This window comes from Polypterus senegalus, chromosome 10 (genome assembly GCF_016835505.1).
Source record: "Polypterus senegalus isolate Bchr_013 chromosome 10, ASM1683550v1, whole genome shotgun sequence".
Classification (NCBI taxonomy): domain Eukaryota; kingdom Metazoa; phylum Chordata; class Cladistia; order Polypteriformes; family Polypteridae; genus Polypterus; species Polypterus senegalus.
The window spans coordinates 32071293-32098654 of record NC_053163.1 but is presented as its reverse complement, the minus strand read 5'-3'; the positions used below and the strand labels follow the sequence as shown (position 1 = coordinate 32098654).

General features: G+C 36.6%; 1 protein-coding gene across 1 annotated transcript in view; it reads right to left on the bottom strand.

The window, feature by feature from the left end:
• Window positions 1-27362, bottom strand: part of srebf2 (sterol regulatory element binding transcription factor 2) — a 58577-nt gene that overhangs the window by 10999 nt on the left and 20216 nt on the right. Inside the window, exons 5-14 of the mRNA XM_039765641.1 lie at window positions 25862-26122; window positions 20795-20909; window positions 20255-20433; window positions 16455-16647; window positions 13995-14182; window positions 7583-7847; window positions 3732-3898; window positions 1955-2126; window positions 1017-1128; window positions 724-833 (exon numbers count right to left, since the gene is read on the bottom strand). Coding sequence (XP_039621575.1) covers window positions 724-833; window positions 1017-1128; window positions 1955-2126; window positions 3732-3898; window positions 7583-7847; window positions 13995-14182; window positions 16455-16647; window positions 20255-20433; window positions 20795-20909; window positions 25862-26122 — 1762 coding nt within the window. The remainder of the gene's footprint in view (window positions 1-723; window positions 834-1016; window positions 1129-1954; window positions 2127-3731; window positions 3899-7582; window positions 7848-13994; window positions 14183-16454; window positions 16648-20254; window positions 20434-20794; window positions 20910-25861; window positions 26123-27362) is intronic.

Here is a 27362-nt window from a genome sequence, read left to right as displayed (position 1 = left end):
GAGCAGCTGTTTTCAGCTTTGAATTATATCAAATCTAACACCAGAAACAGACTAACAGATGACCTGAGTGCTGCATGTGCTGCTCTCAAACTTACTAGTATGAGCCAAGGTTAGACAAATTATCAGCATGCATACAACAGCAAAAATCACATTAATTGTTCAAAAGCATGCCAAGTGCAAACTTTTACCTTTCAATAAAAAGTTGTTTGTATCATTGAAAGCTCTGTTATTGAGTTTTTCTTTTAAGACTAAAGATGTTACTGTATGAGTTGTTTTTTCTAAACTAAAACCTCAGTATTCAGGTTAAATTGCTGTGTTGGCACTTTGCGATAAATAAGTGGGTTTTGGGTTGCAGTTTGGGCACTCAGTCGCTAAAAGGTTTGCCATCACTGTTCTAGACACATCTCAAGAATAATTAAAGCAAACAGGATGCATCTGACCACAATTTGGAGTGGCATAGCAAATGCTCTGAATACTTACAGAAATGAGAGATTTCAGTTTTTGATGTTTTAAATAATGATGTATTCACTTTTTCATTATGGGTTGCTGAGTATATATTGAAGAGCATAAATGGCAAATGTATTCATTTAAAATTAAATCTACAACACAATGAATTGTGCAGAAAGTGAAGGGATCTCAATACTTTCTAAATCTGCTGTATATTTGTGCATTACACAAAGTAGGGCACACTTTACCCTGCAACTATGACATTTAAACACTCACCTCTAAAGGGAGCCAAACCCGTTGAAACAGTAAAAGGTTGACCATTTGAAGCACTGTCCTCAGAATAGCTCTTCAAGAGTTGTAGATATTCCTGTGCACCTGCAAACTCCCTAACACAACATTAACAAAGACTGGAGAATTTCTCTCTCTTTTATTTTGTCTATATAACATCACTACACAAAATACATTAGACATAACTATTAATATTAAAATGAAAAGAAAAAAAGCAAAAAGATTAGCTTAAAAGTTCCAAATTTGAAAAAGAACCAGAAACTTTGTTCAGCTGTTCTTACCCACTCTCTTCTCTCGCTGGGTCCAAGTTGGAGTCTGGCTTGATAAGGGAGTGCACAGCCCTCTCCAGCAGCTTTTCACAGAATGCCCTATGGACCTGTGCAATTGGGTCAACTGAAGCCAAACAAATAGGTACATTAGCCTCTACATCATTTTCACTTAAAAAAATAAATACATCGGTCCAATTTGTTAAAAATGAAATTTTAAATTACAACTGGATGAGTAGCACATATGCAACACAAGATTAGCTCAGCTAACACACTGTCCTCCTCAGCTTCATTCACCAATTAGCTGTCTCTGCACAAAATCTCTCATACTAGTCAGGACCTCGCTGGTGATAATTACTGTGTGTCTAATTCATAGGGACGTGCAATACTGCAAAGTGAAGTGGAACTGGCTACTGTTGTGGTGTTTCACCAAGAGTACATGCTTAGTGATAGGCTACAGGCCCGATCTATACAGTGGTCTACATCTAATTATGCAATTTTCATTATGTTATAACATTAAGTTTATTACATAGAAAAATCACCCGAAAAATCCCAGACCATCGAGAAGGGTACGAACTGACGACATGAAGAATTGTCTTCGTGCCGAACTGGAATCGTCCCTGCATAAATCAGTCATCCAGACGATCTGGATCTGCATAATTAGATCTGGACCACCCTGTATTTCTGTACAAATAAGAAGGATGAAAAATGTTTTGACAAATTTTTTACCCTAAGCTTATAATCGTCATTGAAAAAATAGTTTTCACGAAAAAAAAACAGCTTGTTTAAATCGCCCACCACTAAATGCTATTCAGTTTCATTTGGCAAAGGTTGAATCTACCTACTGTTGTACAGTAAATGTTACTTATGGAAAATTCTAGACACAAAAACAAAAGAGGCAGTTGTCCTTTGAAGAAAACCACATCTACGGTGCCTTTAATTTGAGTACTCACCTGGATCCCTGTAAGAGGTATAAAGGCTGTCCCTGGTTGCTGATTTAACTGACCATTCACAGCTGAGGAAGAACCGATGCCCTAAGGGGCTGAACAACCAACACAAGGAGTCTGGAAGGGTCCTGGAGTCCGTCTGGCTTACCACAGCTTCTGCACAACCAAGTAGATACCCCTAGTGACACAAGCCCAAAATCTGTTAAACCAGGACACATGCATACATAGTACAATAGAGTAAATTAGAGACATAAATTCAAAAGTGAGTTTAATAAGAATTTAGAGAATGAAAACAAATTAAAATCTAAACAATTTGGATGTGAGCATCAGTAGGCATTCCGCCCTAGGAACCAAGTTACCTGAACTATTTTATAACATTTCAGTAATTATTTACTGGTCTGATGCTGATCTTTCTGATCATAAAACAGGTCATTATAATAGCAATTGACAAGAAGAATTCACAATAAATTGCAGAATTATGGTGTTTGAATGATCCTCTAGAGTGTCTCTTTCTCTCGATTTGGCTCAAAAACTAATTAAAACATTGTCATCTCATAACAGGCTTAAGTTTCGAGTTTGGTATTTTTCCATCAAGCCGTTTTAGCTCAACCGACCTTGACAAACTGTGACACACAGACATACACACACCCATCATTGAGATATCGATGTTTTCAGTATCTAGGGACCCTAAAACATTGAAATTCATTGAAAACTGGAGATTGAAATTTTTGACGAATCTAAAGGTTTCGCTCCTTACCCATAGACGATAGGTTATGGTGGGAGGAGATCGCAAAGCAAAAAGTGAAACAATTTAGAAGAAAGAAAAAAAAAAAAAAGGAATCCACACAGATTATAGGTAGTCATCAACTTACGACTAGACTTATGACTGCTACCATGTCTCACGGGGCAAATGAGAGTTTTTGCCATGCTAGCTCCATATGCCGTGACTCATTCATCTCAATCTCAATTTATTGCCTGCAGTGGTTTTGACTACATTCAGTTACATTTGTCTTACAATTACAGCAAAAGAGGCGATTGATGCAGACACAAAAATGAAGGTGACCAAGCGTGAGGGAGGAAAGAAAGCAAATGTGATCGCATGTGACTTCAATTTATCCTATTGTAACCAGTGTTCGCCACAAGTGTTATACTGCTGCACTCTGGTTTTGAATCTGGTTAACCTCTGAAGCTTCTGCATTGTGACTCACGATGTGCCGCTTTGTATGAACTGCCGTGAAGAGGTAATGAAACCACACTAAGCTTCTTTATCTGTTGTTTACTATTAACAGGCTGAAATGTTAAAACAGAAAACATTTCATTGGTCAGACTCTGACAGTACAATCCCTCCTCCTATACTTACTACAGTGAACACTGGGATGATGTAACATAACAAAATCAAAGAAAGGATTTGTGAAGCTGTTAAAGGTTTGGGACTCATGCGTGCAACAGTAATAACATTAAAAAATATTAAAATAAAAAAATAATTTATGCAAAAAAAAACAAAACTACAGAATGTGCTAAGAATGATGATAAAAAAGGGTAGAAAAACGATATGACTTAAGGGACTTATTATACAGCACTATACATACAGCCAGGTTTGAATATATTTACTGGTCTGTCTTGTGTACAGATCTACTTACGACCAGTCTGTCGGAACAGAACGTGGTCGTACATTGACGGCTACCTGTATTAATTACGTAGATGTGGCAGGAAGAAAAAAAAGTACACTAAGTGAAGGATTCAAAGAGACCACAAATAAGCAGGAGATTTTGGTTTTGCTTACTGGTAAGAAATTGAAGCGGCTGCGGAGAGCAGTTTTCAAAGACACTGCAGTAGTGATATACATTTCAGCTTGCAGACATGGTGGCACTTTCTCCTGGGCACTCTCTGACAGGTTTACAGCATTCAAGGCCAAGTTCAGACCCCACAAAGTGCTACAATGAAGTTTTCCTGGTAAGAAACAAACAAGCAATCAGAGGAATAATGGAATTAATAACAACCTTATGAGATCAATACATGATTTTCTCCATATTCACAACAAGAATACAATATGTAGTGTAATTTTATCAAAAATATATGCAAGTCACAATATCAATATGACAGCTGAAAATTTTGAGGTCTCAAAACACAACGCTTGAGCTGCGGACTGAACTCAAAATTCACTTAAGATTTTTCTTTCCAGTCTCAATGTCTCAAATCCATATGTCATATTTGGTGAATGGTTAAGCAATAGTTCGTAGGCATTGGCTTTTAAAAATTTTGAATTTTAAACACCGAAGTCTAACACTTGGAATTCACCCAAAACCTAGCTCTTAAAACTAATAAGTGCAAATTATCCATAAAATTTGTTCTACTTTTTAATTCAGTTACAGTGTCTGAAAATATTTTTTACCACAGACATACAAACACAGACCTTTTCAAAAATGCTCAAAACAAGTCCAAGTGGTATCATACACTGTTTTTCTGCTGAAAACCATAAGATTTTTTAACAAAAACAATACCCCTTGAATATATGAAATATAGAAAAAGTGAAAAACTTCAAAAAGTTAATTAATTCCATAATATTCTTGACAAACCATAACTAAAAATAATTAACAGGAAATTTACCATATTTCTGCATTTTCACATTTCTGAAAGGTGTCAAGTAAAATACAAAGAGCATTTTTATTAATAAAACACCACCCTCTCACAATTACCTTAATACATTTTCGGATGAATCATTCAGGTTCAGCACTCAATTACAACCTTTTTGCTTTAAATAAAAACTTTACACAGAGTGTGACGGTGTTTCATTCAATAAGGGATCAATGACTTGCTGCCTTTCATCTTTTACTTTGTGATGGACGGCCGGCACGCCCAAAGAGTGGAAGGATGGGAGAAGGCAGAAACTTTGGGACACTGCCTCTCCCAGGACGCTAGTTGTTGATTTCCCTGCAGCATAGAGGTGCGCCCCAGATTCCCGCAGGGCAGCATGGAATATGAAGTTCGGCTGGGTAGCGGATTTGGGCTTCCCACATAGCCCGGAAGTACTCCCAAATTACGGGGACAGAAGCCCCAAAGTACTTCCGGGCTGAAGAAAACTTAAGCCCTCTATTTGACCCAGGTTGGGCACTATATAAAGGACTGCTGTGAACCCAGTAATTGAGCTGGAGTTGGAAGATAGTTGACAGAGCTTGCTGGGAGGTGTGGAGGAGAGATTTGTGTTCATTATTTGTGATTATTATTGTATTTATTAATATTATTTGCCTGTGTATGGTGGTTGGAGTGCTTAGAAGCACAAAGGAAAGAATTTAAAAACTTTTTTGTGCTTTTACCTTGTGTCCTGGACGTTTGTCTGTCGGGTTAGAGGAGCGACAGCACCCTCTAATATCAAAACTTATACAATTCTATTGCCTAATAATTTGTAGTATTTGCAGGATCATAAAACCCCATACATCTTCAATTAGAAATAGGAGATCGAAGGAAGAATTTGAAATTGCTGCTTAGTAAACAATAGGTTTCTTAGCTTATCAGCAAAATTCTACTGTTTTACTAGAAAAATTGTTAAGCATGTTAGCCTTATATCGTCTTGATAAACATCTCGTATTTGATAGGTTTGCGGCTTCTTTAAGATGGCATTATGTTTATTATTGGTTTGTGTAACAGCATAATGTTTGGTTAGAAACTAGCACTCATCCCCCTTTGTGTTTGCCATGTTTTGTGGCATTACAATCTAAAAAATAAAAGGATTTTTATTTGGATTTTATGCAATGGACTTAACAATATAGTTGAAATTGCTGAAGTATAATGAAAAATACCTTATATAAAAAGTATAAAAATGAAAAGTTGTCAGTGCATATGTAATCGTCCCCTTTGTTATGAAACTACGCTAAACAAGATCCAGTCCAACCAATTAGCTTCAGAAGTCACATAATTAGCTAGTGCAATCAAAGTGTCACATGATGACTGTATAAACAGACCTGTTCTGAAAGGCCCCCCGACTCTGCAACATCACTAAGTAAGCAACATGAAAACAAAGAAGCACACCAAACAGGTCAGAGACTTGCAGCTGTAAATGGCTCTACAAAGTATTGACTTTGTAGGGTGAATAACTGCACATTCATGACTTCCGTTTTTGTCTTAATTATTTGTGTCACAATAAAACCTATTTTGCACCTTTCAAAGTGGTAGACATGTTGTGGAGGTCAAATGGTGCTAAATGGTTGTAATTGCAACAAAAACAGGACAGACACTGAGAGGGATGAATACTTTTTCAAGTCACACATACACACATTTTTTGTTTATTTCCTTTATTGTTAGTGTCCGTCTTGCTATATGGTTGTGAGACATGGATGCTATCCAGTGACCTGAGATGAAGACTGGACTCCTTCAGTACTGTGTCTCTTTGGAGTATCCTTGGGTACCGCTGGTTTGACTTTGTGTCGAATGAGTGGTTGTTCACAGAGTCCCGAATGAGGCACATCACCACCTGCATTGTGAGGGAGTGTCAGTTACAGCACTACGGCCATGTGATGCGATTCCCAGAGGGTGATCTGGATCACAGGATTCTCATTGCTAAGGACCCGTGTGACTGGGTCAGGCTAAGGAGACAGCCACATAACACTTGGGTGCTGTAGATAGATGGTCATTTCCGGAGGGTGGGACTGGACCACGTGTCTGCCCTGGGGGTTGGCAGCCAGGATCCCAAGCTGTTTCGTCGTGTGGTGGGTGCAGCAATATGCTGTACCAATGTGTGCTCCCCAACCTGCCCTGTTATGTAATTTTCACTGTTTGTTTTTTTATTTATTTATTTTAAATTAAGCTTTGTTTCAGATAAGTACTGTATATACTCACGTTTAAGTTCTCCTGCGTATAAGTCAGGGCTTGATTTTACTGTATAATTTCCGGTATTTTATAATGTAGGTCGTATAAGTAGAATGTGGAAAAACAAGCTATTGGTCCAAGAGATTATGATATGCTAATACCCACCTAAGAGAGCAACCACTGAGTACACTGCCATTTTTTTCCTATGTATTGTGCCTACGTGACAACATGGTAATACCCAAACTATTCTGAAGTGATGTTTGCACAGTTTAGTCTTTTTTGTATCTCACACCCTCATACACCTTTATCATAAGAGCATCCCTTATCTATGATCGAGTGTTCAATGAGAAGAAAATATGAAAATGGTTTAAAATTAAAAGTGGCGAAAGAAATTGGTAACTGCACTGCTGCAACAAACTTTCATGTGTCTCAGAAACTGATGCTCAATTTGGAGGAAGCAAGAAGATGTTTAAAAAAAAAAGTGTCATTATTTTTGAATGGGCGTATAAGTCAAGGTCTGATTTTATGATTGATTTTTCATGTTTCAAGACCAAACTTATACACAAATATATACAGTATGACAGCTTGAAATTATGAGAAGCCTTAATTTCCTTAATGCCATACTGTATGGCTACATATTTCTCTACATATTTTATTGATTAAAACAATGTATGTACTTTAAGGGAATTGTATTTATAGTAGCATGATATTGTTAAAGAACAATAAGCCTACAGAATTTCATTTTGTTAATAAAAATAAACAGGTAACACCTACAGTCTATAATTTAATTATAAAAATCTTTAAATACAGATAAAATAAAAATATACATACCTGTCACCTGCAGCTGATGTAGCTTGTGGTATACCTGAGCAGCATCTCTGGCGCTCGTTTTGGCTTCTTCCTCCCTAATTCCTGCTCTTTCGCAGCGACTTCCTATTTGTCGAAGGATCCAGCGCATGGGGGTAACTCGATGCAAGCCATACCGAATTAAGTTCCAAGAAAGAGAGCAGGCCAGGTCAAGGCGTGATGAGGGTAGGGCACGGGACAGCACTGACAAGCAGGTTTGGAGATGGGAACCTGCAGCTGCGTAGTTACCCTTGGAAGGTAAACATAAAAATTAGCAAATATTAAAATGTTAATGTCTTTACCTACAATACATTATTCATTTTATTTAGCACTTTCCCCAAAATCATTGAATATTTTTACACCTAATTATTTTCTTTTTCTGCAGGTGTAATATTAAATGTTACTACAGAGAAGATGAAAATATTACAATAGTACTAGAAGTTACCATTTGCTTACGGTATTATTGAGTCCCATTAGTTTCGTAAGAAACAAAGTTCCTTGGGCTTAAAAGCAGAAGGTTAGCAAAAGGCACAGGCAGGGTGCTAAGATACTGTAATGTCACTGACAATGTGTGTTGTAAATGTTGTTTTTATAAAGATTAGGCTATATATGATGAAAAGCTTAAATCTTTCTAAAAAAAAGGCATTATGGTATACCACTAGTTTAAAAGCATGCATTATATCCTGGAAAGGAATTTATTAACTTTAACTTGAATGTGAGACCAGTCACTTTTTTGGTAACTGAATGCTTACCTATGTTATTCTACGATATTCAAAATGTCAAGACCTCTCAAAACCTTATTAGTTAAACTGTTAATTTCTGTTACGTTTTGTTGATATTACCAAGTGTCATAGGCACTCATCACTATCAGCATGTGGTGTTCTTTTCACTCACTACTAAACTTAAATAAATAAATCATCGAAAATAAATAATACCAGGCACTTACAAGTTATAAAGATATAAAAAGGTACACAGTATTAATACATTACAACTTGAAGGAAAATTGCAACATCCACTGTTTGCAACTAAAAAAATTTTAAGCCCAAGTCATACCACTTTAAGTAAAGTGAAGCTAACAAGGTCAGAATTTCATCACAGTTGATATTAACATTATTAATATGTCACATTTACTTTGCTTATCTATAGCATTTTTTTAACCTAAAAGTATTAAAAATATTCTGTCAAACCCATTCTGTATTTGATTCATGAATGTATAATAATTATTTGTTCATCATTTTCAAAGTGACTGGACCAATACTCATTCACAAGTTTTGAAATGTTCCATAACTGTGATTTCCATACAGAATGCAAACGTATATTTTTTTTTAAAAGAATTTAGGATTCAGCACTACTTGTCTCTAGTTGACATATACTGTAGATTCCGGAATATAAGCCGAAAATTTCGTCCTAGATTTTTGGCTTGGAGTTTGGGGGGTTGGCTTATACAACGAGTATCGTTTCAAATTCAAGATTTCCAGCGAAATGCCGGTTTTGCTGATGAATACGGAAGTAATTAATGATGAAACCACAGTGCCATCTTTCAGATGAAGAAGTAACTTTGCATGCCGGTACTTTAAATTAAATAAAGTATTTATTTAAAAAAGTGTTTTAGTTGTTGATTTTATTAATAAAATTTATAATAAATTATCGGGAAGTTTAAAATAAAATACCGTTGTTTTGATTTATGACCAACATCTTGCGTTACGACCCGAATGCGGTCACATGTATCCACTTGCGCGATTGTAAACAAACAACCGAGAGCATTAGTAAGCGTCAGTCGGAGCCCAGATACATGTGTTTGTGGATGTAATTTCGGTCATTGCAGTGATTTACCTATATATATATCATTCACTAAGACCATGCAAGCAAGACACATAATTGCTAAGGAAGGAAGAGAAGGTAACGAAAGCGATCACAATCGAAACGAAGATGGAAATTGTGTGGAAATGAGTGTTGTTCGTGTGACCGATCTTTCTAATATGTACAGCATTTCGAAATCCACCATCTCGACAATTTTACAAAGAAAAGATCTGCATAAGGAGGCTCCTTCTAAACAATAACCACCTTCCGTTTCATTCTCCTCCTCCTCTCCTACGGCACAAATATGTCAAATTAAATGGTGAGTACAGTATGAAATTGTTGTTTCTAGAATAGAATAGAATGCCTTTCATTGTCACTATACACATGTACAATGAGATTAAAAGCAGCTCCTTCAGTGCAGACATGTGTAGAACACAACAAGTAAATAAACAAATGGTGCGAAAAGATGCAAAGAAGTTGCAAAAAAAAAAAAAAAGTTCTGTATAGGGCTTGTACAGTTGTTTCTTTAGCCTTAGCATAATGCCGGATTTGCGACCCCGCTTCTGCTTCCTTACAGTACAAAAGTACAACACACAAACAAAAGTACAAAAACAACAAAAAAGTGCACTGAAAAGGAGAGCCCTGAGCCGCTGTTACCATGCGTGCCGCCATGCTCCTAGCTTAATCTAGCCTACTTCTGGTAGGCTAGGCACTTTTTATAACTTTTTGGTTAGTACATTAGAAAAATTATTGGTGTTTTGGTAAATTATGCACATTATACAACCCTTTTTTAATATGAAAAAGTTAAGTGCTGCAGTGTGAGGTTCGGAATGCATATTTCCATTATTTCTTATGGGAAAAATAGTCTTGACTTACAACCAACTTGAGTTACAACCAGCCCTCGCAAACGAATTAAGTTTGTAAGTCAAGGGTCCACTGTATTGTGTATTTAAGTTAATCAAATTTATAACGAGTCTCCAGAAATCCACCCGCCGATGAACTGTATTTGCGTACTTGTTTTCAACACAAAGGTTTCATTTTACCAAACTTCTCCGCAATCACTTCCAAGTTTCCATCAAAAATGCCAGCAGTCTCAAATTCTCGCCAATAAACATGATAAATACTGTATACCTGTAGAGACACTTTTAAGGAAATTAAAAAAATTTTGCTTGGAGAAGGGGGTCGGCATAAATACCGGTCATCTGCAAATAAATGTAATTTAGTAGGTAGAAAAGGAGGTCGGCTTAAATACCGAGTCGGCTTTTATTCCGGGATCTACGGTAAGACCTTACTCTTCTCAAGTTTCAAAGGCACGCAGATGGTACTGTTACGGGTTGGAAAGGGCTAACTGGCACATTTTATTGAGAAACTAGCAAAACACCCGCGCTTCGCAGGGGCGAAGTACTGCCTTAAAATTTTTATTAAGAAGAAAACTGACCCTTTTTAAACGGAGGGTAAATATACCAATAATTATTTGTTAAGGATCTCTTTGTGTACCACATTGTGAGTTCGGCCCTCCGGTTGTAATATGACCAAGCTGTGCGCGGAGCTTACTCTTAAGCATGCAACATACAGTTGGCCATGTGAACAGTAATCTTGATTCAAATCTCACAGCTTGGATTGCTGCTGTCATAATCGGTTTGAGTTTCATGGTTTGTTTCAATTACGACAGTATTTGTAGCACTTGTGTTGAAGAGACATTCGGCATCTGTCAAGTGTTGTAAGTATACAACCAGTTTCATCGATAACTTCACATCCAGCTTTTGAGAGTTTAAACATTCATAAACATCAAAAGTGTCCACTACTGAAATCATCACCTGTGAATCTAAGATGTTTAAGAGGCATTGGCAGTTGTCCAAAGGTATAAAATATTTGACCATTTCGGTACACTTGAAAGCGACAATTCAGCGGCAGCCATCAACTCACATGCAGAACCATAGGTGAAGGGCTTAAGCATTTCACTCTTCTAGTGCTCCTGTGTAGTATAATTATCTCCTGTACCGTCATCAGTCCACACCTTGAACCTGTCCCAGTCATTCAATACATAAGACACAATGTTCCTCCGGATATCAAGAGTGAGCCTGATATGGCTGTGCAATATATGACAAAGAGAATGGAAAAGGCAGGTGCCATCTCCGGGCATGGAAACCACTCGATAAAGTGACAGTTCTTTGATCGATGGTGATCACCTCGATAGACATGTTAATGGGGGTACGGTTGGAATGATGAAGGAAATAGGTGCAGGGAGACGTGAATCCTGTGGCGAAGCAAGGAAGGGAAAGTAGAGACTGAAAAAAAAAAAGACGGCCTTATATAGGCAGTCAGTCAACAACGTGGGAGGCGTTGGGATGGGGGACCCAACGGTGCCTCATACGGTGACCGAGCTGCAGGCTATGGACGTATATATGTACATAAGAAGGATTCAGTTAGCGTTGGGAACCTGCGTACCAAATTTCTTGAAGATGGGCCCATAAGTAACAAAGACCGTTAAAAAGTTCAATATGGCGGCCGACAGTGGCATCATACCACCGAAATAAGTACCAAATTTCAGCCTTCTACCTACACAGGAAGTTGGAGAATTAGTGACGTTGGAAAAGTTCAATATGGCGGCTGACAGTGGTGTCACACCACCAAAATAAGTACATACATTGGTTTCGGTTAGCGCACGGATGCCGCCTACCAAATTTCGTGAAGATGGGGCCATGAATAAGAAAGTTCAACATGGCGGACGTTGTTGACCGGTATGACCGTTACGCGTAGAATTCCGAAATGAAACCTGCTTAACTTTTGTAAGTATGCTGTAAGGAATAAGCTTGCCAAATTTCAGCCTTCTACCTACACGGGAAGTTGGAGAATTAGTGATGTTTGGAAAATTCAATATGGTGGCCGACAGTGGCGTCATACTACCGAAATAAGTACGTACATCGGTTTTGGTTAGTGCAGGGAAGCCACCTACCAAATTTTGTGAAGATGGGGTCAGCCTTCTACCTACACGGGAAGTTGGAGAATTAGTGATGTTTAGAAAATTCAATATGGCGGCCAACAGTGGCGTACCAAAGGTAGGGAAGGTAGGGAAGCTGCCTACCAAATTTCATGAAGATGGGGCCATAAATAAGAAAGGTCAACATGGCGGACGTTGTCGACCGTTATCGACCATTACGTGTAGAATTTCGAAATGAAACCTGCTTAACTTTTGTAAGTAAGCTGTAAGGAATAAGCCTGCCAAATTTCAGCTTTCTACCTACATGGTAAGTTGGAGAATTAGTGATGAGTCAGTCAGTGAGGGCTTTGCCTTTTATTAGTATAGATAAAGCCTTTAGTGGATTTTGAAAAAAGAAAATTTTTACAGCAACTCAACACAATTTGTAAACCAAAGGAACTTTCCTTCTTTATTCCCAACCTCTTTAGATTCCATGTCTTACTTAAGACAGTGAGAAATACATAGACATTCATTCATTAAATATCCTAACTTTCAAAAATGAAATTTATTTAAATAGTTTTTTAAGGTTGGCCATTTGTAGTATTTGCCATATAAGTAAATGACACAGAGATAATACAATACACATACAATTTTAATTCAATGTGGTGTCTTCCAGGAGTTCCTTCCACAAAATTAAACAATCTCTACACAAATGGGTAAAAGTTTGGATTTATATTGGAAATCAATGAAAAACAGTAATATGCATCACATTTAAACCAAGATACATTGCAATAATGGCTTTCAAGTTTCCTTCCCATTCTTTGTTGAATATTTATGCATGAGTGAAAAACAAAAGTGTTCATCACATTGAGGCAGAAATGGAGATTCGAATAATTCAGCACTGCAGTATCAGGAAATATGACAAACAGGTGCAATTTTGGACAGTTCCAAGGAATTAAAACAGATACTTTAACAATGTGATGGGGGATCCTAGTAGTTCATAACCAAGTTCAAACCAGACATACCTGAGATAAAGGCAACATATACTATTGAAAGTACAAAAATAATGTCCTTTGTTACAAAAAATGATTATTGCAGTGGAAAACCATAAATGCATTTAAAAATTGGGTGTCATGTAAAAACTATACAAAGGTAGTGTCCAAACCCACTCAGATGAAAAAAATACAATAAATACTTGAGGCAGTAAAACTCTGAGGCTATTTACAATATGCACAAGTTCTGGACTGAAGGATTCTGCAGGCAGAAAAAATATACCCCCAAAAAACACACAAAGAAAAGGTCCCTTTATTACTACACTGCAAGAAAACTTTCTTCCATCAGTGTAAACAAAAAAAAAAAACACTATTTACAAAGTTTAAAAACTCCCCAGCTTCTCTCTATCTCCTTCTTTGCCGATGTAGTTCCCTCCATATGTGACTAGAGGGCTCTCTCTGTGCAACTTCTCGTTATCAGTATTGTCACCAACTAAACACTAGCCCTAGCGTTCACGCTACCCATTTTATAAGGCCGTAGAAATGCAAAATGATAATGCAATTTCTATGCAAGAAATCTGCAAGAGTCTGCTTTCACTTATTTTGTCCCAAGCTTACTGGCTATTAATAAAGGAGGTTAGGGTGGGGTGTTTGGGCTAGAAACAGAATAAAACTTTGTTCTTACCCTTGCCAACTCCAGATCTGCTTGCTTGCGGTGTCTCCAAAAAGTGACAGATGACCGAGAGTGCAATGGAGTGACTGGCTCTCCATGAAGCAAGAGTTTTGCAAACACACTGACCACAATTACACCATTAACCATCCAGAGAAGCAGCGTGGGCAAAATCCAGTCTAACCAACCTATGCCGGGAAGATCTGGAGGAATGAAAGAAAACATAAATCGAACCCAAATGCTTTAAATGAAATTAAATACTGTATATATATATTTTTCAGTGAAACTAATTTATTTCAGTGCATTAAAAACATCATTTTGGAGGGCTTTAGCTTTTCATATGAGCTATTTCTAACACCAGCTGATTAATTAAAAGTCAGGTTAACAGCAGGAGTTTCGACAAAATAGAGAAGCGACAAGACTTTTGTCAGGGACTGTATATATATAAAAATATATATATATATCTATATAAAATATATATATCTATATAAAAATATATATATATATATATATATATATATATATATATATATATATATACATATACACACACACACACACACACAGTGGAGCCTCTGTTTGCAAGTAACTTGGTTTACGAGTGTTTTGCAAGACAAGCCAAAATTTTTAATAAATTTTGACTTGATAAACGAGCGATGTCTTGCTATACGAGTAGTATTTATACACTTTGTCTGCTGAGCGTCATATAAATCACAACTGAGCTGATGGTTGTTCTCTCTCTCTCGCTGAAGGATTGTGGGCAATCGTCTCCTATTCTCTGAGTCAGCGTGCCTCACTCATATAGTCAACATCCATGCAAGCGTAAACTGTTTACTACAGCATTGTGAGTGTGTGTGTGTGTGTATGTGTGCGCGCGCGCGTGTGCTGTGACGTGCGAGTCCCCATCTTTTACCACCAGCTTTATTTAGCTTGAACAGCAACAGCGCAGCTATTTATTATAGCAGGATCTGCCACTCTCCTATACACAGACTCAGCAGTCAGGCAGGGTCGTAGCCAAGTAGTACTGTGCCCTGCACATTTATAATGTACTTTGTATCACCCACTGACGGCAGGCACTTATGTCTGCGATCTTTCTGGATTCGCTTTTTACACCGAACTGCTAAAGCACTGGGAGACTGCGATTGCTTTGGGACGTTTTTCCACATGTTGTCCCATTGGGTGAAATCCCACAAGAATTTAGAAACTCACTCACACCAGCCATGATTCTTTTCAAAGGTAAAGTGCAGGTTAATTTGTTTTATGTATTTTTACTTTATATTTTGTATTAATCATTTTTATATGAATAGTTTTGGGTTGTGGAACAAATCATCTGAGTTTTCATTATTTCTTATGGGGAAATTCACTTTGATATACGAGTGCTTTGGACTGTGAGCACGTTTCCGGAACGAATTATGCTCATAAACCAAGGTTCCACTTATATATAAAAATTAAAAGTACCTGATCCCTACTATCAAGTATTGTTGATGTTCTGTGATGTTGTGGGGCTGTTTTTCCTTCAATGTCCCTGGAACCTTGTTAAGGTACCTGACATTATGGACACCATAAAATATCAAGTGATTTTTAATTTAAATCTTGCTGCCTCTGCCAAGAAACTAAACTGGGTCATAGTTGGATCTTCCAGCAGGAGAATGATGCAAAATGTATGTCCAAATTAATACAAAAATGGAATAAAAGTTGAACACAAAAATCAAGCTTTTGCCACGGCAGTCTTACTCCTGGACCTAAACCCCATTGAAAACCTGTGGGGTGAGCTAAAGAGGCGAATGTACAAGAGAGGACCTAGGAATAATGGAAAGCTTCCTTAAGGAGGAATGGTCTAAGAATCCCTGCACTATATTCTCCAACCTTAGAAGATGTTATAGTAAAGAACTCAGTGCTGTTTTATTGTTAAAGGCAAGTTGTATAACGTATTAAAGTTAATGCCAGTAATCATGGCATGTGTGGTTTTGTTAAAAATAATTGCTTCTTGATGAGCTTTCCTCAGAATAAGTTAACTTTTTGGAAAAATTATTCACTTATTTTGAATAAGTATTAAGTGCTAACAGGATAGTCATGTATCCAAAAACCTGTGGTATACAGTGCTTAGGCATTGTCCATGTCTTGCTTGCATGCTCTCCCTATTTTAATTTTAATCTGGGTACTCTGGTCTTCCTTCACCACAACCAATGACATGCAAGTTAGGTTAACTGGTAAGTGCAAGCTGAACTGTGTATGTGTGGACGTGTAAGAATTGCCTCTGAGATGGAATCTTTTTTTTTTTTTTTGCCATTTGCCCTGTGAAATTGGGATAAGAGCTGAGCAAGAGCATTACTTGGATTAAACCAGTTTGATAATGAGGATATTCATGTTTTGACATGTAGTTCTTGCTGTCTGCTTTACAAGTTTAAATAGAGAATCTAAGGTACCATAAAGGGAGATTACAAACAAGCCATAAACAACAATTAAAAACCATACCTGTGCTCTGAAGTCCTAGCATGGTTCTACTTGGCCCTTGCACCTTTGATCCTAGAGCATCATCCATAGCATGGTTCCCTAGAAGGGAGGTGAGTGGGTTAAAGGAAAGACAGATGAACGTGAGGGCACACAATAGGATTCGTGAACGATCCAGCATTCCCAGGGTAGGTGGCGAGTCTGGCTCATCCTTAACCTAGAAAAGATAAGAGAAAAATATATTCTTATGGGCACACAGATATAAATGATTAGCCTATACCTAGCTCTATGACTGTAGACACACTGTGCAATTTCCTCAGACTCCCAGTCATCAGTTTTTCATTGCTAGTGCTGCCTACATGTTAGGTTTCTTCAGTCTTATCTCACAAACTACATACTTGTTCTATATAAGATAATGCATTGTAGATTGCCTTTTAACACAATATTACAAAGTTATCAGAAAACTTCACATTTTCGCTCAAAATGTTCAAAATTCAAGCTACATTTGTCATACTTCACTTTTCCAACGGCATATACAAGTACAAGTGCCTTGTACTTCAAAAGAGTTTGAACGCTAAATTCAAGAAAAATAAGATTTAGAGTTTGAACGAGGTTTCCGAAAAATGCAGCAACAGATGGCGTTTATGCATCGAATATATGTCTTCTGTTGTGTACCGTCTTGGTGTTAGTACACCAGCTGTTGTTGACATACAATCATAAACCCCTCCTTTTCTCTTACCCGAGTCTCCGGTCCTGTCCTGCAGGTGTGCTGTGTGGCCTGCTAACTCAATAGCCGTATGTAAAATGAGTGAACAAAGCCATGTCTCAGTAATTGGCAGAATGCAACAGTCCTTAACGGTCTTATTCGCTGCAACCTAGCTTTAATTCGTCCATCTTATTTGCGAGGGATCTTGCATTGGTAAGAAAAATACTAGGAAGAGGCTGCTTGTATGGTCACCCAACCTGAACGCCAGCCCTGCAGTCCCGCTTCTGCCTCCTGTCCCTACACTGCCTCCGTCTCCTTCCTGTGGGGATGGTAAACCACAAGGAGCCTTGATGCCGGGTTATGATTGCTGGGATGTCGTAGAAGCAGAGAAAGTCAATTGTAACAGTCCGCTCGGTGCATAGTCCTATTTTTAGGAGATCCTGCTAGCTGTATAAGTTATTCGCCCAGCAGAATGTCATTATGATGAACATCAACACATACACAAAAGTATAAACAAGGCACTCATAGGAAGAGCACTGAGCTGCTGCATCTATGTTAGCCACCATGCATTTCATTTTATTATACAGTATTCATGCATTTTATTTATTGTTTACATATTTTAATGTATTATATAAGGCATTTAATTTTGTTACTTCTATCTTAAATGTGTATTTGCTGTTTAAGTTTATCAAAATGGGTATTGTTTAGAGTCTGGGAATCGATAAATTCACTTTCTATTATTTCTAATGGGGAAAAAATTATTTCGGACTTCGAATAATTCATAGTTTAAACTGCTTCCTGAAACAAATTAATTTTGAAGTACGAGGCACTGTCCTTTGGTTACAGATGTACAAAGATCTGATGTGCAGCTTAATACTGTGGTTATGTGTTTCCGTTTAAATGCACAGATAATGGACCTGTCTGTATCAGGTACAGCAATGCAAACTAAAATTCCCAATGCAAATGTAAATTTAAATAATTGACAAGATTACTCAGTTTAAACTCTAAATGCATATTACTATAACAATGGTTAATTGTTAACATTCCTAATGAGAACACATCTTGCTTTGTTGTGGTAATCTGATAAGCACCATTTATTTTTAATGTTTTCTTTTTCATCTAGTTTTTTTTAACAGCCCAGAAGACATCTAGGATATCCTGAAAGCACCTTTCTAACAACATTTGGGACATGCATGCCTCTGTAGTGTGTTCTACTTAACAAAAGATCACCTTACATATAACAGAATGGCTTCAATTAGTTAAGTGGTTTTAATGTTGCATGTTTGCTCCACCCTGGCATCTTGTAGCACAGCTGAAAGAAAACACGTTTTAGAAGGCATGCATGCACATGTTGAAAATATTTGTGTATCTAACATGTCTGAGCACAAGTTGGATGCCGTTTCATTTTCTTGGATTAAAAACTTATTAGGTCTTTAATCTAACCATTACATGATGAATCTGGGTACTGCAGCCAACTATCGTTAATATCTTGTCAAAAGTCTTGTCCCATCAAACATTGAGGAAAAGGGCAGGAGTCAAATAAGCCTTCTTAAGAAGTGAACAATAGCACATTACCTGCAAGAATAAGGGTGGTACAATGACTTTTTGTAAGACCCATAGTAAACTTGCAATATGCCAGGTTTTGACCCATCTTGATGTGCTATATCCTCTTTATCACGGCCTCCCCTGCCTCATGGCCAACTGACTGATTTTTCAATGCAATTGATGTATTGATGATGCCAGAATGTCTGACCCCAGCAGTGGGGCAGGTAAGCATAGACCACAAACTCTTGAGTTTGTCTGACTTTAGTAAAATGCCTAGCTCATCTTAAATCTCAGGAAAAATGAAGCAAGTAAAGAAATGTGTTCTAGTAACCTGGAGGAATATTTCTGAAAAGATGATGGGAAATGTTATTATATATAAAAAAAGAGGAGAAGACAAGACAACAGAAGGACTTTACCAAACAGGAAATGCTGAGGAACTGTAGTTTGAACATCCCTTAAGAGCCATGACCAAAAAATGATGATGCATTTAACTTGTAAGAAATTCTCTATTAAGCCAAAATCTACTGCATCGACGGCAGTAGTCCTGAGATCAAAAAACTTGTCAAGTATAGACTCATTTGCAGAAATGTTGCTTTGTTACAAGACATGCACCCCTCTCATATTTATATTTACTTGCATACCTTCAAAATTACAGAAAGGCTCTTTGACCAACATGGAAAAAGAAAAAACACCTTCTTGTTTATATGTCAATCTATTTATCTAAAGGTTTTTAAAAAAACAGATATATTTCTTCTAAGATCAAACATGTTTAACTTTTTGACTTATCTGAAAGTTTGCTGGGCCACTGAAAGTTCAGATATTTGAAGTAAGCATGCCTTGTACTCAATTTATGAAAGCTAAGGAGTAACATAATTTTATCTAATTATAACCTGGCTTTACTAATTTATCTATTTAATTTATGAACCGATGTTTCACTTCATTCCTTAGTATCCCTCAGCTTCTCCATTGTTTTCAAGCTAGGAATAATGCCATGAAAAGGATATTCACATACAGGACTGATATACTACAGATGAGAGCCAAAAAATGAAAAAAAATACATATATTTGCATCTGTATTTAGTATGGATATAAAGTGTAGGTTCTACACTAGAAATTGAATCAGTCATTTAAAAAAAAAGAAAAAAAAAACACATAGTACTGTACAAAAGTCTGAGCACGCTGCCTGTTGCATCATCACGCACACAGGTTATGTGTGGGCTTTTCAGTGTCTTTCCCAACGATGACACACCATAACACTCTGTTAATTTCTGCCACCATCTACTGGCTTTTTTGGGTATTACCTGTTTGAAGTATTCTATAGGATTTTATTTTTTGGCAGGAATTTAATGTTATTTTATTTGTTCTGTTTCAGAAATCACACACACGCATATGCAAATAATTATTTAGCATTACGACACTGCAACAAATCCTTCTTTGAAAACGTTTGGAAGTTAATTGAGTCATTCTACTTCAACTCTGGTCTACTTCATCCACCTTCTTGGGGGATTAGGATTTGGTCCCACGTACACACCAGTTTGAAGCAAGCACTGTTTAACAAGTACATCACGTATTACCTTGTCATCCAGAAGTGGGCTTCCAGGTTCAGAATCAATGGAATATGGAGACAGCTCGGCAGGTGAACTAGTATCAGAGGCAGGAGGAGACATGATCAGCAAGTTCGGTTTGAAATCATCAGTTTTCATTTCTATGTCAGTGTCGAGGAGGCTGTTTAGGTCCACACATTTTGTCTGTTCTAGAAAGACAAGAGCAGAGAAGCAAAGCTGAGTGAGTGCATGGATGAGCTTTAACACTGTAGTGGACAGGGAAACAGAAAATAATAACTATGAAAGTGTTATTTAACCTAACAGCACCATTCAAATATATTCAAGATCTAAAGAAAATTGGAGCAAAAGAAGAAAAAAAAAAGAAGCAAAAAGATAGAAAAGATAAAGCCTACACAAACATCCAAACTCATTGAGCGAATGTGTAGCTGAAACAAGTAGTTGACACAGAAATTAGGTGATTATTAGTACTGAAACGGTTCCCTGAATAATAAAAAAAAAAAAAAACAGTCCTACATAAAAATCATTACACTCAGAAAAATGATCACTCACTGTTTTTCTGTTTTGCCATCTTCAAAGCCATGTTTTCTTGACGCAGTTTCTGGTTCATTTGCTGCAGATATTTGATGTAGTCAATTGCTTTCCGCAGAACTCCGGATTTATGCATCTAAGGAAAAGTAAAGGTGTTCAGTCATTAATTAACCAGGGTCTGATTTCCAAATCATTTCTAAGGGTTTAGTCATACTGGTCTGGAAGAAGTAAACGCCATATGGTAGACAAAATACTTTTAAATGTTTGTTTTTCATTCAAATGTGTGTATAATGACCTCTCCACCCCAAATTCCAGCAGCTTATAAAAGAAGAACTTATAACACAGAAATTATTATTATTATTTGCTAGAACACACACACACACACACACAATACTGTATAATGAGTAAATTTGTGACTGGAAGGAACTGCTTGAAATCAATTAATACAAAACATTTCAAAATACAGTAAATCTAAAACAGGCTTATTTTTTCATAGAAAGCTAAAAACGATTTTTCCATGTTCTTTGATTATGGAGTCAAAATTGGCAACATTAGAGCTGGATAAACCAGCCAGGCAATTAATTTCCAAAGGTTCCATTACCTGAATACATACCCTTCATCCACCCCCTAAGAATCCATACTTTGACTTATCGTAAACCTTGCTACATCCACACCATCTGCTGAATGTTTAGCTACATGAGATACAGTACAACTCTCCCCCTTTCCTAGAAAACTACAGCTAAACTGACCCAATCAGTCAGTTCTATTTTTCCATCTAGCATTGGGACCAAGTTCAGTACTATTGTATTGCTTATTGTTTTATTTTCTAATCATTCACACTGTAATGACACAAGGACTCAAACATTTGAAATGACACTGAGATTTTCATACTTCTGATGAAATTCGAAATATGTATATATTTTTAATCAATGTACCATTAAATAGACTTAAAATTCAACCAAGACATTACATACATTGCAGATGTTTATTACTGCTTGAAATGACCGATTTATCACTTATTATTCACATATGTCTGCAAACTCCCACTTTCAGCAGCCATTACACTAGTGTCCTAACGGTATATTCTCAAAGCTCATCCTTAATTAATATTGTTTAAATGCTAATTCTGACCTACATGATAAAGTGGGAACCTTTCAATAGGAAACGTGTATTTCCACCAGTCCATCAGATGGAGAAAGGGAGATGAAAGGAAAAGATAGTAGGATACAGCTTTGGTGGATGACATGCAGCCAGGAGATTATCTAGGTGTCTCAAAAATCAAATATAAAGTTAGGGCATGGGAACATCATGAAAACAGTGGCTTTCAGATAGTTATGCATTGTGGAGACTCCAAGAGTAAAAAGAGACTTTCATGTAGGGCTGGGCAATACATAGAATACAGGGAAATACATTAAATATAATTTTGTAGACAATAAGAAATGCACTACATTAAGAGTATAATTTTCTACTTATAATCCTATAAGGTGACTGAGTAGAAATGTGGAGGACACATGTAAAGATGCAGCGGTTTGGGGAATAAAGAGTAGAACGATGGCAGTTGCTAAAAAAATTCACACTCATTGGTATGAAAATGACTTGGCTTTAAAAATTTGAATATACATCAAAGTGAGGCATTTTATAGGCTGTGCTAAAATAATGACTGCTGCCAAATCAGGCAACTCAGTTGATCTGTTTGATCACCTCCAACAGCAACCTGCACATTAAGCAGAATGCATCAAACTCTGTGGACCTGTTTGTTCTCTAGCTGTCATGAAAACCATAATGCTTCCCACCCAAGCTAAGATGATGGTTTCTTTTTCTCAGGAAGAGCACTATAGTATAAAGAGTGTTAAAAGGTAAAACATAATTGCTGTTTTTTTTGTATCATACAGCCAAAGACTGGGTTCCTGTCAGCACTGTAGAGAGAACATATTACAAACAGCTGCTTTTGACCATCAATTGCAGACACAACTTACCAGGACTTAAGTTTCTGCAGAGGAAGCTCTCCCAAAACTATAAATTTAAACTCAAAAACAACACAAATTGAAGTAAGAGTGCTTGTGCATGCGTGTGTGAGTCTGCCATAGAGAAATAGAATACATATTTAATTATACTTGTATTGACCAAATATTTGTGCCATTTTAGAAAAACAAAATATAAGGAAGGAAAATTTGATTTTTGTTGTTTGATTTCATTACAAGTTAAAAGATTTTAGAATATTTAGGGATAAACTTCATTTAAATATATTTATTACATATAGGTAATGATGCACAAGTGTACTGTACATGAAGTATTTGGTGTTTACACAGTGTTTACAAACCATTTCTGTGAAAACACATAATTCCCAGGATATACTATATATTGGGAAAATACTTAAAAATACTGCAATTATATTTTTGCCATATATTATCCACTTCATGGCTGCAAAATTGACTCTAGGGCTATAGCAGGAGTGAATCTAAAGATGTGGTATACAAATTGCCACTACCTTCTATTTACCACTGAATCCTGAGATTAGTTGGGGGATGGAAGCTTCCTGGTGTAGAAAACGCATAACCTTGTTTTCTGAAGAAAGAAGAAAATATGAATGGGAATTTTTAGCCCTTGTTTGGGAAACTGGTAAAAAGATAAACTACCGTGTCAGCTTTATTTCCTGAGAAGTCAAATGATTGTTTTTGACCTATGCATGCTATAAATGAATGAGGTTTGAATTTTTAATAATAAAAGAATGCATTTATTACAAATGAATTTGAACGGGTTTTAAAAATTTTCAGTGCTACAGGCCGGTTTTTAAGGGAGATCCTGGAAAGTAGCAATCAGCCTACTAATGTGATTTTTATATTTCACAGTAAAATATACATTACATTTTCTTACATAAGCCTAATTGTGGCACTGATGATAAAAAAAGAAATGTTCACTGTACTCAATACAAACAAAAGTTTCATGTCAATTAATTGTCAAAAGACATTATTTAGTGATGACCTGCATCACACACACTTTGCTTCTGTATCTATTACTTGCTGGAATGGACTGCAATACTTAGTCATCATAAGCTGTATATCCATTTATATTGATTCTAAGAATGAGCAAAAAGAGCAATACTGGTGAATGGTTTTCTGACCACACCAATGTCCTTGCTCCTTCCTCTGTACTGTATGTAATTTCTTAAACCGTGAAGCAACACATAAAAATACAATTGTTTTCTAAAACCTATGATATGCTACTGCGTGTGCAAGAAATGCTAGACTGCTACAGCCAAGACTCACAAGAAGAGAATACCACTGATTGTTACATTCACAAAACCATGACAAAAAAAAATCTGTAATGTCCAGCACCTGAAGACTAATGCCTGACCAAAAAAAAAAAAAAAGTACTTGATCCACTCTGCTCAAAAAGAATCAATAGGTTTCTAGCATTATATAACTAGGCAGACACACATCAGAGATGTCTAAAACATGTATATTGGTGTGGAAAGTGTGACAAGTGTGACTTCATCACAATACTTTTTATTTATGATACACCTCCAGTTTACTTATCTCTATAGAACAAAACTAGTTTGAATGATTTTGCTCAGAATTTAATAGGTTTAAAATACTTTATAAGGTTTGTGTTTAATTCTCATGGAATAATTTAATTTTCAGAAATGTCATCATACTAACATCAATCCACAAACGGTCAAATTATGCTCAAGTACTCCTAAAATCTGTTAATACAGTAAAATCTTGATTAACCGTCAGGGTCAAAAAAATTTAAAAATTGCACACACCAACACCTAACTATTACTACCGTGCAGTACATGACGATCAATGCACACTGAAACAAGTCTCTCTTTTGGCTTGGTGTAGTGTTCTTCACTAGCACCACGTGTCATGCCGCATTTTGAAATCTCAGCGTCAGTTATGTACCTTCAGTTTTAACAGTGTTTCACAGCTTTTCGGTTTTGTAATAATTTATCAACTATACATTGTTATGGCTGGTAAATGTACGTGTGAGGTGTTGAAATTGTCACAAAAAACTGAAATTACTAAAATGTTTATGAAACCCCGAAAGTGATTCAAGTATTGCTTCAATTTATGGAGTAGAAAGAACAACAGTGAACAATATAAAGCGTGATACTGAAAAAATTGAAAAAACGTCAAAATTTGACAGTAATGTTATTCTGTATTAATGATGTTGCTCTGCATTTCTAATTTTCTTTGTAAATTTTGATATGTTTTGTTAATTTATTGTGACATGCAGTCATCTTATGATGTGCTGTGAGGGAGCAGAAAGGGTGGAATGAATGCTGTAAGTGATGGGACTGTGTGAAGGGCTTCTGTTCTGTAAGGGGCGGACACGACTCTTAGGAGACGAGCGACAGGAGAAAAAGGAAGGTGCGGTGGAAGAAAGTTTTCAGTAGGGAGTCAGGAGACAATAAGCAGGAGTTTTTGCGGTACAGAGAAAGAAACAGGAAATATCAGAGTTGAGAAAGAGACAGGCAGAAACAGGAAGTACATTTGTTTGATACTGTGGTGGTCAAGTAAATAAGTCACTCCTCCAAACATACAGGTATGTTTGGAAGCATAAGTTTAGGCAAGCATAAAGAAGCTGCGGTTTTGTTTTTTTGTTTGTTTGTTTTTTTGTACTCACCCCTCTGTATAGTTTATTTTGTTAATAATCTGAATTTCTCTTTGGGAATCAATAAAATTCCACCTAATGGACATTTTTATTTTACTTTTTGTGTTTTACATGTTGTGCTGCATGTAGGACTGCCATCTAGTCCCCTCTATCTCAAATACTTATTATTTTCAAAAAGTCATTCAATATTTTAGTTATTACACTAATAACATATCTCTTTAAGCCAATCAAATATTGGGATACAACACATAATACAAACTGGACCCCATAGCAATTCAAGCCAGCAAACAAAATTAAATAACATTCTTAATCCTGCTCAAGTCAGTTAAGGTTTACGTTTGGGGCACAGTGGGACTTGAGTAATTGAGGCTAGACAGGACTGCTAGTCTACATGCACAATTAAACACACTTTCTTATTCAGTGAGAAGTAAATGAAAAAGCATACAATCAAAGCTTTCAATTTAGACTCACCTTTGCATCGGTACCCATTACCAGGTCTTTTAGCTCAAGAATCTTATCATTGATAGAGGAGCGGTATCTTTTTTCAATAATGTTGTGAGTGGTTCGTCGTTCACCCTCTTTCAAGCCACCACCTCCTCCACCTCCTCCCATTTCTTGAGACATCTTCACTCCACCTCCACCAGAAGTAGACATGTGCTTGATAGGCACCTTCTCTGGGCCCACCACAACAGGCAAAGTCGTGAGGATGGCACTGTTCCCACTCACCAAAGTCTGTCCAGAAGAATGGAAACAGGGAATGATTAATGAGAGGACTAATTTAAGAATTAGGCAAGAGCAGAACTTAAATGGAAAAAAAATCATGGCAGATACAATAATTAAAACTATACCGTCAAATCATACCCAACACATAATTTCACTTTTATTAACATTTAGACATGCTTGAGCAAATTGGATTACTGTTTGTTTTTTTTTTTTTTTTTTTTAAATCGAATGCCCAAAATACTGGGACATTAAACAGAAGCAGTTTTCTCTGTCATCAAATGGTATATTTCTAACAAATTTAGTTCTGGTAAAACAACAAGCCACTCAAAATGCATACTTCACAATGAAACAATGAGCATTGTTCAGAAATAGCCAGCTTTATTAACCTATAAATAGCACCTAGTATCAAGATTACTTTGTAACAAAAAAAGTAAAGATTTTAAAACTGTCTTTAACTCAAGGACAATAAAGCAGTTATAAATGCTTGGAATAACGGACCTTAAAATACTTAAGACACTCTTAAGAAAACTTGAGATACCCCTTAGAAATAAGAGTTTTGATGTAGCTTTAGATGTAAACTTCTTTATGTATTCAATTTATTTTATTGTACATTAACATGTAAAAATATTTACTTTATTTGGTTTAATCTGTGACCTGTGAGGGGGGACAAAATGCCCACTGGAACTGAATAATCTCTCTGACGTTACACTGGATGAAGGAATGTATAAAAACTTCCATAGTCCTTCTAACACTGGATCCTTTTCTGCTTGAATGGATCGCAATGAACAATAACTAAAATGTATCTGACTTGTAATCTGAGCAAAACTTGCATTCACTTTTTAGTAGATGGATGTTTCAATGATGTTGTCTATCCAAAATTCCCTTCACAAAGAGTTTATTTGCAAGTCTCCTCTGATTAATTCACGCATTTGGGATTGCCGGAATGAATGAATACAGCTGCTCTAGCAAAACACTAATGTTACGGGTTTATATCTCATTGCACTTTTATACTTTATGGCTTTATATTCATTTCTTTAGCTGTTTCTTTTGACTTATTTTAGTCGTTAAACATCTTGCATGTGGCCAGAGAACAAACACAGGTTTTAAACAACTATAAATATGGCTATAAACATTTATTATACTATATATAGGGCTTGAAATTCATTTTTGGAAATGGGGGTGAGGAGGTTCTACCCTTAAATTTAACACAACAGTGTTTCAGACTTACTTCAGACTTTACGATGGGTTC